The sequence below is a fragment of the Cottoperca gobio genome, chromosome 1, assembly GCF_900634415.1.
Source record: "Cottoperca gobio chromosome 1, fCotGob3.1, whole genome shotgun sequence".
Classification (NCBI taxonomy): Eukaryota; Metazoa; Chordata; class Actinopteri; order Perciformes; family Bovichtidae; genus Cottoperca; species Cottoperca gobio.
Window position 1 is genome coordinate 16,648,816 of NC_041355.1, and position 13,504 is coordinate 16,662,319.

The window sequence follows — 13,504 nt, forward strand, 5'->3', positions numbered from 1 at the left end:
ATAGATTGATTGATAGATACACTGAGTCACACTTCTGAAGAAAAACTAAACATTTGCCAATATGTTGCTCAGCTGCAGAGCTCAGGACTCACCCACATCTCAGATACATCATATAATCAAGAAGAGCAAACTATTGGCACATATATATATATATATATATATATATATATATATATATATATATATATATATATATATATATATATATATATATATATATATATATATATATATATATATATATAGGCTACTGTACATATCAATAAGCAATGAACAACCAATAACTGTTCATAACACTTCACAGACATGATGATTATGACAATTATATTATAACATATTTCTGTAGTGGAAAGTAGCTATACTTTCTATATACTATAGTACTTAAAATGAGACTATGTAACATTAACGATAAATGAAGCACGAGTCATAAAGCTAGCACGCTGACTAACCTGCTACTTGTCACAACAGACCAAGTCAGGCTGGAGCAGCAAACCCTGAGCAGAGGTGTGCTGTGTTTCTTATGAACTTTAACTCTTCATTGGGAATGTGCTCAATCTTCTTCAACAATTTTGAGGTAGGCCTGCTTGTACTTTTTGTAGTTAACCTACATAGTATGCTAAGTTATAAGAACTTTACAGACTATTTAGCTAGCTTATAAACACGACGAACTGCTAACCATATGAAACAAACTGCTCTTAAATTCTGCTCGTATGTTTATTATCCAACATAACTGGCGCCATTTTTTAAAGGCTTTAACTTTTGACACACTTTTGCATATAAAATGCAGTTATTTTACTTGTATTCAGTCACATGTATGTATGTGACTGAATGTGAATGTGTATGTGACTATTTGTATGTATTCACCACAGCTATTTAAGATATGAGACTTTCTGAAAGTTACATCATGAAACGAACAATTTATTACTTCCCATTAAAACAGACAGTTATAATTGAATAAATCAGACTCTACGTGACATGTTGTTCTCCCGGGGGATGATTCACACCGGGGGAGCCACGCGGCAGTGACGCACGAGTTTATTAGTTGTAACCTGCGCTGCTCTCAGCTTCAGTGCGTGCTGCCGCTCATCACAGCACTATTGTAGCCTCCTTCTGACAGCTCCTCTGGAAAAAAGTTTACTGGCATAGCTTTGGACTCTTTTTGGACTCTGGACCGGAGGAGCGATTTGCTGCTGTCACTCCTTTCTTTATTTCTTGGTGGAGTAGCATAACAAAACATTTTGACAGGTAAGCCTCCTCTCCCCAAACCATAACTCTATGTATTGTGATTGTTGTTGTGCATGAAGTCACTGTTCGTATGCCTGCAGATAGTACTATGCCTCTGATGAGTGGTGTCACAGCGTGCCTCAGTATGTTTGGGGCTGCTAGACTGCTCTCCCTCCCCTGGCTATGCAGCCTGCTGGCAGGACTGGGGCTCTGCGTGGTCTGGAGGGGCTCCTGGAAGTTCATACATGTCGCTCTACACACCATCAAAAGAGACCTAATGTAAGGAGTTTCTGTGAATATGCATGTATTATTCATCTTCCACACTGCCTACTCCATCCCCATTTCTAACTTTCTATAATACCTCCCTTTTCTACTCCTCTCTATCTAAAAGGTGTCTGGTTGTTATCCTGCGAGTGAGGTTTTCTATGTATCGTAATCTGAGAAATAGAAGCACTATCCCTGCCCTGTTTGCCCAGACAGTGACACTGCACCCAGACAAACCTGCTTTGATCTATGAGGCTACAGGAGAGGTGAGGAGATTACAAATAAATGCAGCTTTACCGGGCGTCAGCACCTTCACTGAGATGGAAATCAACCAGAATTACAGACCCTTATATCAGTCATATTGTTAACTGCATTTTCATTTTCTTCTAGGTTTGGAGTTTCAGGGAGCTGCAGGAGCGATGCCATGCTGTGGCTCACTGGGCCCTGGCACAGGGATGGGCTGAGGGAGACGTGGTGGCCTTGTACATGGAAAGCCAGCCTTTCGTGGTGGCTCTATGGTTGGGTCTGGCTATGATCGGCGTAGAGGCCGCACTCATAAACCACAACCTTCGACAGCACTCGCTGCTGCACTGTGTCAGCGTGTCTGGTGCTCGTGCAATGGTGTTCGGGACAGAGATGAGAGAAGGTAAGAAGCTGGAGATATTGGTTTATAATAAAGACATCTTACATTTTCAACAGCGTTTACCAACAAATCCACTTCAAGAGACTTTGATTTCTCTCTTTTTGAAGACAACATACAAGCAGGGCACAAAATTAGCCAGATGCTGGTAATATAGGAAAGTGGCGAGAAGCTTTGCACCACTCAACAGCAAAATAAATAATGGTATTCTAATATGTGTCTGGTAAAATTTCAACAAAAAAGATTATTTTGCACCCTGCTTACAATTACATAATATGTACAAAAGGGAATAAAGACGATAAAATATATATATATATATATTTTAAACTATACTAAATATACTATAAAGATCTATATAAAAAATCTTAACACACTGTTTTGGTTTTAATAGGTTTTGGATTTAGAGAGTGTTGAATTGAAGTGAATTGATGTATTGTTTTAACTAGTTGCTAAAGGCAACAAAGCATGTTTTCTTTTTACCTGTGGATTCACCGTTATGGGAATGGATATGGATCTTACAAATGATAAGATCAACCGTGTACACATGAGGGTTTTTCCTGTGTATTATTTTCCAGGAGACAAAACAACACATTCCTCCAAAGCAAGAAGAAACTCATCAATATTCTCAGTAATAAAAGCTCATAGCTGTTACCAGAAAATCTTCACAATTGAGCAATGCCAAAATAAACACACAGCAGTGTCTCGTCATCTTAACAGAAACTACAATTCAATTGAACTGTTAAATCTTTTATTTTTGTTACATAGTTTTCAGTTAGATAGATTGTGACTGATAGACAGTGCAGCAGTTTTCAGACACATTTGTAACACATGACTTTTCTAATGTCTCCCAGCGGTGTCAGAGGTGAGCGGCTCTCTGCAGCCCCACATGGTTTTGTTCAGCAGTGGCGAGCAGGACGAGGAAGAGGAGCTCTGCAGCCTCCAGGTTCAGAACCTGGACGCCCTGCTGGACGGTTCGCCCAAACACCCGCCACGCTACACACTCAGGAAGGCCTTCAACGGTGAGGCTCTGCTGACTGTTTGTTCACAGGGGGTGCCGGTATGACTGTGTTTTCCATATTATTTGATTATGTTACATATCACAAATAGTTTTGATTGCAACACCCTCTTTTCCTTAGCAAGTCTTTGCCTGCTGGAGTGATATGCCAGACTTACCTCTCTCATGTCTTCTTTAAACCACTTGATAGCTCGCGCATGAGCACACACACGACTGTTAAACAAATCATCAACTCACTTGAAAGACACACTGAATGTCATACAACATTTAAATGCAATTTAAGACTTTTTATCTGGTATAATATGTTTAAATATCCCTCTTATCTTCACTTTTGAGTTATTAGGTGATGTATCTGTGCATTCCTTTTTCTCTTATTGATTTGCTTTTCTGTATTGTTGTTACCTTTGCCATCACATGACATTCCTATGTGAATTCAGACGGCAAGTCTTTGCTTGCACAGCCTGTCAGACATACTGAAGATGTGCAAGGAGAGACAGAGACCTGTTCAGGAATGATGGGGGGGAGTCCGGGTGCATACCACACACGCCAAACACTGGCAAATAAACAACATTCCCTACAAAAAATCCAGGTTTTAACAACTCAATTTTCTTTTCCTGTGTTGTCCTCTCTGTCTCCATGCAGACAGACTTTTCTACATCTACACTTCTGGTACAACGGGAATGCCGAAGGCAGCTGTTGTGGTGCACAGTCGGTGAGTTTATCTGTGATCTCGTCTGAACCGATGATCATTATGATGAACTGATGTTATGTTTATGAAGGAAACTCAAATTAAACAAATGTGGAAAGCACATTTTTAAAGGACACTTGCAAGTTTTAGGAAATGCTGCAGAACAACTGACTCACACACATCTGACTATTTCTATTAAATTGTTTAGAGTTTTATCCACCATGTATTTACAGTATATGACTATATATATATATTTAAATAATTATCTTTTGAATATATTTAATATATGCTGCTAAGTGAAGTGGACAAACCACATTTTGTTGTGTTTTAACCTGCAATGACAATTAAGCATTTCATCTGAATTTACAAGCATAATCCAGTTAGTAACTCTCACTCTGAGGTCAGGGACATTTAACAACCTATAAAGGGTGTTGAAAAACTCACCCTTTATAACTCACTCAAACTTAAGTAAAATGATCAGGACTCTTTCAACGAGCTGAGGTCTGGTGATGATGGAGGTCAGTCAGATTATTCCATCTTTCTCGTCAGGTATTTCCGCATCGCTGCCTTTGGTTTCCACTCCTTTGGCTTGTGTCGTGACGACGTCATCTACAGCTGCCTTCCCCTGTATCACTCAGCAGGTAGGCCTGTTTCTTCCATCTCTAACAAGACATATTGTTGGATATTCAGAGACCAATTTAGCTTGCTCCCCAAACTATATCATTGTGTCTTTTTTAAACGCGTTTTAAATTGTTGTTTGTCACATAAGCTGAAGACCATACACAAAGAAAAAGTGTCATCATCCCACATGACAGGTTTCTTTGTATTATACTGTCAATGTATAACACAATACCAATTGTACCATGCTGCTTCTATTATGATCATAATCATATTTAATAACAGTTCCAAAGATGTTATACTGTCACGACCACACTAACACATCATCATCGCTGTACTGGTGTATCTGTGTGCTGGGATTCTCTCCTCCTTTATTAATGAACCCACCGGTTACTAGTTTTAAAAGTTCTTGTATTGTTTACTTATGTCCCTGTCGAATATTGATTTGAATGAATTAAAAGATGATTTATTTTGCTTCCCCTGACTTAGATCAATTGTAACATCTCGATCAAGTGTACGTGTCAAAAATATCTGTTAGGCAGTTAACCACCAAATCACCGGTCCTTAGTCCCTCAGGGTTAGATGGATGTTAGTTAACAGCCCAAAAAACACTTTGTCATCGCTGCCTCAGAAGGCCTCCTTCTCAAGTCACCCGATGTTTTGCTCCTGCAAAAACACGAGGCGCTCAGCAACGCAGGCGGCGAGCAAAGCGCTTCGCTCTCATGAATGATGGTTCTGATCAGGGCCTAAGTCGACTGTTATCATTATGTCTTTCTTTCTTCTGTGTATATTCAATGTATGCGTGCATGTGTGTGAAAATACAGGTACCATCATGGGTGTCGGCCAGTGTTTGCTCTTTGGTTTGACTGTTGTAATCAGAAGGAAGTTCTCAGCCAGTCGCTTCTGGGAGGACTGTGTCAAACACAACTGCACTGTGAGTACACACTGCCAACATATTCAATTAACAACGAAGGCTGCCCAGCTGAATATGTTGAACCAACCCTGACTGATCTCCTTTTCTCACAAGGTGGTTCAATACATAGGTGAGATTTGTCGTTACCTGTTGGCCCAGCCGATCTGTTCATCCGAGGCACATCACCAGGTGCGTGTTGCCATCGGTAACGGCCTCCGTCCTTCTGTGTGGGAAGAGTTTGTCCAGAGATTCAGAATCCGACGAATTGGGGAATTTTATGGCGCCACAGAGTGCAACTGCAGCCTGCTCAACGTAGACGGACAGGTGTGTGTTGTTGTTAGATGTGTTCCAGGTAGATTGAAGGATTTCCCCCTCCTGTCCTCCTGTCTCATGTACGTGTCTCACATGTCCAGGTGGGGGCGTGCGGCTTCAACAGTCGCATCCTGCCAAGCTTTTACCCCATCAGGCTGGTCAGGGTGGAGGAGGAGAACGGAGAGCTGCTCAGGGATTCACAGGGACTCTGTACACCCTGTCTGCCTGGTGAGAACACACACACACACACACACACACACACACACACACACACACACACACACACACACACAAAGCCACAGATGTATCAAAAGGTTCTCTTTTCTCTCCCGTCCCTCTCTGTCTCTCCCTGCAGGTGAGCCAGGCATGTTAGTGGGACGCATCAACTCCACTGATCCACTCAGGAGATTTGACGGCTACGCTGATAAGGATTCCACCAATCAGAAAATAGCTCACAATGTCTTCAAGATGGGGGACTCTGCTTACGTCTCAGGTATGTTTCATTGTGTCTCTTTGTAAAACAGTCAGAATAAAGCTTGATTTATGCTTCACGCATCGGCCAGGGTCGCTAAAGTGACGTAACATCCTCAGACACGACCCTTTGTCGGGTTTTCGCTTGCCCGTGCACATCCGAAATTTCCGTCTCCCCATCCCCAACTTCTCTCCATCATTATTCCTTGTCAGCTCATGTCCGTGCGGAAAGCATGACTGGAGCTTAATGATGATCGACTGTCTGGGTTCATACATGTTTCCTCCCACAGTCTGAAGTCAGCTGGACTGGAGACTTTAAATATAGATGTGATTGTTAGTGATTCACTGTCTGTGATGACGGATTGAGAATCTGTTCAACGTGCTTCCCACCTTCCACCCAGTGCATGCTGGGATGCATTCTAGCTCCCAATGAGTGAAAAAACCATAACAACAAATGCTGATTAAAAGACAGGCTACACTTTATTAACCCTTGAAATGAAGTGGCTACCCGACGATATTACGTTCCTATCACTTTAAAGCCTCGCGACAAAGAATCATCATGAGAAATCTTCAATTACCACATTTACAAACAACACAGTGAATCATCATCATGTCGGATCAAAGTCAAAACTGTACTGTTGAGTCATCATCACTACAGACTTTACCTTCGTCTTTGTTCAATACTCTTGTGGTCCCCTCCAGGGATGATGATGATGATGATGATGATGATGATGATTATTTATGTCTCTTGTCTGTCTGTCTGTCTGTCTGTCTGTCTGTCTGTCTGTCTGTCTGTCTGTCTGTCAGGTGACATGCTGGTGATGGATGACTACGGCTACATGTATTTCAGGGACCGAAGCGGAGACACGTTTCGTTGGCGAGGGGAGAACGTTTCCACCACAGAGGTGGAGGGAGTCCTCAGCCGCCTGCTGGGACACACTGTTGTAGCCGTCTATGGAGCTTCTGTACCAGGTGAGACGAGACAGTCAGGATGGAAAAAAACATACAAAGCCGCATGAATGACGTACAAAAGATTCAGGGCTTAATATGGGTGTGAAATCCAGTAGTCTTCTGTGAATGACCTCACCTGTCCGTCTGTCTGCGTGCAGGTGTGGAGGGGAAGGCCGGTATGGCAGCAATAGCTCACACAGGAGGCTGGTTTGACCTCGATGCTTTCTTGATCGCTGTACAGAAAACTCTGCCGTCCTACGCACGCCCCGTCTTCCTGCGACTCATGCCATCTGTTGACACTACAGGTGAGTCATTGATGCGAGGACATGCAAACCCACACATTCACAAAGTAACGCATGAAGTTAAGTTTCTATTTTTGTCCTCAGGTACCTTCAAAATCAAAAAGACACGGCTGCAGAAGGAAGGATACATGCCACAAGACAAAGGTGAAAAGATTTATTTTCTGAACAGTCGTGTTGGGCGTTACGAGGCTGTTACTGATGAACTATATAACGCCATCATGGAGGGCAGAGTGCGTCTATGAGACAGGAGGAGGCTGTTGAAGAGGATAGTGTGTATCAAAGGGGAAAGGGAGAGAGAAGGTAAACAAAGGGATGTATTTCTAGGGAGAAATACATCTGTAAATACTGTTGTGGAGATATGATTGTGGTGCGGATTTTTCTACAATTGAATAAACTATTTTTTTTAAACAAAATTTAATGCTGTTTTTCTTGCATTGCATTTGAATAGAAGACAAAATGTTTTAAAGCCATGATCTAAAGAAAACAGAAACAAACGGGACAAATGGAGCCGAAACTCAACTTTCAATTTAAAGTAAAACCTGCATTATTAGCCTCTATTGTTGGGATATATATATATATATATATATATATATATATATATATATATATATATATATATATATATATATATATATATAATATATACAATTTGAGGGGATTTAAATAATGACACATCAAATATATATTTTCATCACACTCATTAGGAACAAAAAATCCAATCTTATCAATTCTTAAATGTAAACAAGACGGCGGTGCTTTGAGCTGAATGCTAACGCCAGCATGCTAACATGCTCACAATGACAGTGCTAACATGTTGATGTTTAGCGGGTATAATGTTTACCATGTTCACCATCTTAGTTTAGCATGTTAGCGTGCTAACATTTGCTAATAGCACTAAACACAAAGTACAGCTGATGGAACATAAGGGTTATTTACTTTTGCAGGTATTTGGTCATAAACCAAAATACTGAAGAAATGAAAAGTTTGAAAACTCAAGGAATCACCACGATTCATCTGGATATGAACATGAATGTCTGTGCGATCATTTCATGGCAATCCATTTAACAGTTGTTGAGATATTTCAGTATTGACCAAAGTGGTGGAAGGATTGACATCCACAGGAGTGTCCATCCCTGCAGCCATGCTGCTCGCATCACTAAACACTGAGGATCACACTATGAATGTGAACCACGGCATTATTATTCAGTATTGCTGCAGGCTCTTGTTAGTTGACACACGGATGATTAACCATATGATCAACATGATTCATCCGGATTTGTTTGTGATTGTCAGACTCATTGTTGGTGATGTTTCGGGCTCTGTTCAGTGAAACATGGTAGGCCACACTGAACCTGGGCTTGCTGCTCTGTGTTTTGACAGCAGGTTTGTTGTCTTTTGTCTTTTCCTTTCCAGCTGAGTGTTTGTCTTCAGTCCGACACTCTGACATCTTGCCGCTGCTTTTTGTCGATGCAGCGGTAATGTCTACCTCAGTGATAGCAGTGTCCTCACCGGGGACATAATCTGACCCCATGCTGACCTTCACTCTCTGTGCCAACACAGCAAAGCCCCCGCTCGACGACATACTCTCAAAGCATGGGTACACCTTTTCATCAAAGCGATGTCTAAATGTGAAAAGATGTGTTTCAGTGTCAGTGTTCATGAATTCCAGCGTCCCTTCATCCCAGTCCAGCCTCACACGCAGCCTGCTGAAGTGATCTGAGTTTAGGTTCTGAGCGGGAGCGGTCAGAGCCATGTACTTGTCTTCTCGCAGGCTGATACACCAGAGTCCTGTCTCTGGACAGGCCTCGAACTCTGCAGCTCTGGACACTGACTGAGCAGCCACACCGACAGTCCAGTTGTTGGTGTCACCAACCTGTTGAAATCAGTACAGAAACAGACAAACGGGAGGGATGGCAGTGAAAAATCATATGCTAGCAGCTCAGAAACAAATGTATCTCAAGGTGCGTGTAGTGGATTACTTGACACCATTAGTAAATACAAACAATACCTGGGTTATTGACAACATTTAATGGCTTAATGTACTTTTTTAACTGTAACATAGGGCTGTTATGATAATAGGTTTTCACTTCATGATTATCTTGACCAAAACTATTCACGATAACAATATAATAGCAATATCTATAGAAAATTTAAAAATAAATAATGTTATCAGTCAAATTCATCTTTAACTTTATTTATTGAGCCTTTTGTCTCTTTCGGCAAATTATTTACACTCATTTGTGTCGAGGGTGTTTGGGGAGGGAGACTAAGCGAGAACGTAAAGAATGATTTAAGAGGCTCTGGATTATTTTCACAACATCATCATGAAATCAATATCAACATTCTTTTAATACCGCAGTTATTGTCAATATCGGTATATTGTGTTATGTATCGTATATCCCTACTGTGACAGATTAGATGTTTAAAATTACTTTTACTCTCAGTGACATGTAATTACTACATAATTACAAAACAACAACAAAAATACTAAAAATGTATTAAACTTGAATAAAGAAAGTGACCAGTACATTAAAAGGCAGACTATAAATCATGTGCACTGATCTTCTCTAAGCTAATATTAAACAATAATTAACATTGTTTCCCTGCTCAGGCTCAGTCTGTGAATACCTCAATATCCCAACAGTGCACTCCTGAGTCAAAGCCCTCTCTCGCCAGGATGCAGGAATAAGGGTGGAAACCTTCCTTGTTAGCTGGGACCGGGACAGACAGTCCCTGTGAGGGTCCAGGGGTGATATGGACGCTGTTTAACCCAGGAGACACCTTCAGAGACTGCCCGGCTGTCCTGGGGTCAAGTGTCACTGGAGCTGGAAGATACAAAGGGGGTCAGAGGGTACTGAGGGAGGGAGCAGGGTGTGCATGCATTCATATAAAGAGACTGACTGTACGGGGCGATGTGTTTCATCTTCTCCCACTCAGCATACTGAAGGTTGCCCAGGTGTTTGGCCACGTCTATTAGAGGTCTGCAAACCTTCTGCGGCTCCCTGTCATCTCCCCACGTACTGCAGTGAATAAACATGAACATGCACACAGTGATACTTGTGCATTCATATGTGCTTGTGTGTAAAAATACAGAGAAATGTCACATACCTATTCATTGTGTCTTGGTATTGCTGTAAAAAAAAAGAGTATACATGGTTACTATTTTAAATATAAACACCTTTTCCTAGTCATTGCCTAATTATGCAACATTAGATTGGTGTTACCTTTAAAAATCCAACCCCGTCGCCTCCTACATCTAGTTCCTCTTCAACCAGTTGGATCTTATCTTCCAGAGACTTTATCATTTGATTCATTTTGTGTATCTGTTCTTCTGCCTCTTTCTTCTTCTCCTGCTGTTCCCCCCAGAGCGCGAGCAGCCTGGCTGCTTCCTCCTCTCTCAAAAACTGGTGAAGACTCTCAAATTCCTTTTTCATGTGCTCCTCTGTGAGTTTGGACTCAGCCTGGGAAAAGCACAAAAAGCAAGGAAATATGTGAGCAGAGAACTAATCCCAAAGTTAGCAATGCATCTGAACTTTAGTTCTGACTGCTTTTTTTTAGTTGCAGTTCTACCTGGTTGTGTCTGGATGCATGTCCACAGCTCTGTGTGACTTTCTCAAAGTGAATCCTCTTGTTCTTCAGTCCATTTAGTGATGTTCTGAGCTCCTCCTAGTGGCCACAAGGAGAATTACTTTTAGCTCCATTGCTATCTGTTGCAGCTGTCACAGGGTAGCCAAAGACAAGTAGTCGTAAGTGCATTTTCTCAAGTACTCTTATTAAGCGCAATTACTTGTAGTTTACCTGAGTAAAGAACAGCTATTTGACAGCTACAGTTTGCAGATTTTATGCACACATTTTATGCTGCGTTTATAAAAGAATACATTTCACCAAACTACATTAGCCTGAGAAGAGTCCTAATCAAGAAACACAAGGGAAAGCCTGTGTGGAATTTTACTTATAAAACATATGATCACATTTACATTTCATTTACTCATGCCCTCCTTGCTTTGTAATACAAATAATGCCATTATTGGACTCATAATATTAACTGGTGTCAACAATCTTGACGCTGTGGTTGAATATTGTGAGTCCATAAAAGAAAAATTGGAATATTTATGCGTTTTATGGAGTAAAGCATGTGCTGCTGTAAGATCATGTTTTCAATGATGTGTTCCTATGGTTACACGCCGTGTTAAACAGAAACACGTGCATTAAGTAACCCCCCCCCTTGTTATGATTTTCTGTTTTGGAAAATCTATAATGAAATCAAAAACAAAAAGGAAAGAAGTTTCTCACCATTGATCAAACTACCAAACAGTGTCACAAGTAGTTACGACTTCAACCAACTGAAACATTAAAATGCGACTTTGCTTTAAGGCATCAGTATTAGAAAATCAGTAACATTTAAACTTATTTAACACACCAGCTCTTCAGGTTTCAGGTTCAGCATTTTGGTGTGTGTGTCGGTCAGATTGCATGTCTAATGAGATATAAACATGCATTTGTGACACGGTGATAGCTACAGTAATTACCGGCTTAACTTTCAGCTCGGTGCCTCTCTAAACCTCACTCTAAATTCCGCCTGTGTAAACTAATCTTGGATTAACAGGCGGCATCTGTTTGGGCAGGAAAATAAATATTTACAGAAGATGAAAAAATGCCTGACTGGCTCCTTGTTGAAATATCCAGTTGCTGTGGTCACAGGAAGCATCTTAATGAAAAAGTACTAGACAGTCATGAGGGGGTCTCCTTCATCTCGGCATAAAATAGGTTTCAAATCTTGGCCTGTGCCGTCGAGAGCTCTGCTGTTATTTGACGTCTTTATACCACTGAGTTGTTTGGCTTTGTGGCAGCAGGGTGACTCTCCCTGGAAGACCAGCATTCAAGCATTCTTGATGGCAATCATCTTCCGTGCTGAAGTGTCCTCGAGGACAACAGTGAATTCCTGCCAGCTGCTCTGTATCTAATCCTTCGGCATGATGCTTTATTGCTTTCTGTGGAGGAATAAGCAGGCCTATTTCAGGCCTTTTACTTCAGTGGCTCCCTCGCAAGATAAACCTCTGGATCACAAGATGATGAGTGTGATAGGAGGAGATCAAAAACATATTCCTCTACACAAACACATTCTTATTTGTCCATAGAAATTCATATTTCCTTGTGAAATACTGGATAGTTTTAGGCGCTTAGGCCACTAAACATATTTCAATGAAATAATTTAAAGAAGGAAAATCATTTTGGTTGAACTGCTCACGACAAATGTACGTGTTAGAGCGTGTCACGTGAAGAAGCTGCTTTGTTTTAAGTGGAAACAAGCCAAAAGGTGTAGGAACCAATGTATTACTTAAAGGGACAGTGTGTAGGATTTGCGGTCACAGACTGCAACCATCCCCTCCGCTCACCCGTCCCTTTACAAGACTGCGGTAACGAGTGGTATCTTTCAGGACCCTCGCCTCGCTCAGAGGACATCCTTACCACGTCGCTACTTTAGGAGCAACGGAATTCAGGCGGCGACTCTTGTTGAAAACATAGTTGTGAATATTATATTCCATTTCTGTTAATAGATCCCCTTAAGTATTACACTAATATTACCGGCCCTTTAAGTACAAATAGAAACAAAGCAGAGTAAAATATGTCAATTGCTGCATTCAAATGTGGGCAAAGTACAAAGAGTAGCAGTGAGCTGAAGATGGAAAATATCCAAACATTATTTTACTTCTCCCCCAGCTTTATTGTAGGATAATGTTTCTCATAATGACATCAGTTGCAGAGTTGATGTCTTTGATGCAGTTACACTCTCGTAGTTGCAGAGCCTGATACCTGATACATACCTTACAGTCGGCTGCAGCGTCAGTCAGGAGGTAAACTCTGTGTCCTGTGTGTCTCACAGCCGCACATTGTTCACACAAAGGCTCCAGGTCATCCAAACAGAACATGGACATGCTCTCTTCGTGTTCCTCACACCGCTCCGGACAGTCGACTGAGCTGGGCGTCGAGGCGAGGCCTTCTGCCTCTGCTCGGTGAAGGGAGACGGGGAGGAAGGATTGGCAGCTCATGGAGAGGCCGCTGGTGGTCTCCATCTTTGAAGCCAGTTTGGTTGGAGTCACACTGA

The 13,504-nt window shown here is 41.5% G+C and overlaps 2 protein-coding genes across 3 annotated transcripts; one reads left to right on the forward strand and one right to left on the reverse strand.

Moving 5' to 3' along the window:
• The first annotated feature begins 509 nt into the window (after window positions 1-509).
• LOC115010904 (long-chain fatty acid transport protein 1-like) lies at window positions 510-7,805 on the forward strand. 2 transcript variants are annotated; one of them, XM_029435808.1, is made up of 14 exons: window positions 1,085-1,245; window positions 1,326-1,503; window positions 1,616-1,754; window positions 1,879-2,134; window positions 2,980-3,147; window positions 3,786-3,855; window positions 4,381-4,472; window positions 5,274-5,383; window positions 5,477-5,686; window positions 5,776-5,902; window positions 6,030-6,167; window positions 6,953-7,117; window positions 7,255-7,401; window positions 7,483-7,805. In XM_029435808.1, the coding sequence occupies exons 2-14, from the start codon at window positions 1,334-1,336 to the stop codon at window positions 7,638-7,640; spliced, it is 1,950 nt and encodes a 649-aa protein (XP_029291668.1). In that variant the 5' UTR covers window positions 1,085-1,245; window positions 1,326-1,333; the 3' UTR covers window positions 7,641-7,805. The 2 variants fall into 2 exon arrangements, with proteins under 2 accessions (XP_029291676.1, XP_029291668.1); XM_029435816.1 differs by lacking the exons at window positions 1,085-1,245; window positions 1,326-1,503 and adding an exon at window positions 510-574 and having other exon boundaries at window positions 1,701-1,754.
• Window positions 7,806-8,057: 252 nt separating this feature from the next.
• On the reverse strand, window positions 8,058-13,504 carry LOC115012833 (tripartite motif-containing protein 35-like). The gene is made up of 7 exons (XM_029438664.1): window positions 13,224-13,504; window positions 10,969-11,064; window positions 10,623-10,859; window positions 10,507-10,529; window positions 10,300-10,418; window positions 10,027-10,223; window positions 8,058-9,271 (listed from the first exon to the last, which is right to left on the reverse strand). Exons 1-7 carry the CDS (start codon window positions 13,470-13,472, stop codon window positions 8,624-8,626), a joined length of 1,569 nt encoding a protein of 522 aa, XP_029294524.1. The 5' UTR covers window positions 13,473-13,504; the 3' UTR covers window positions 8,058-8,623.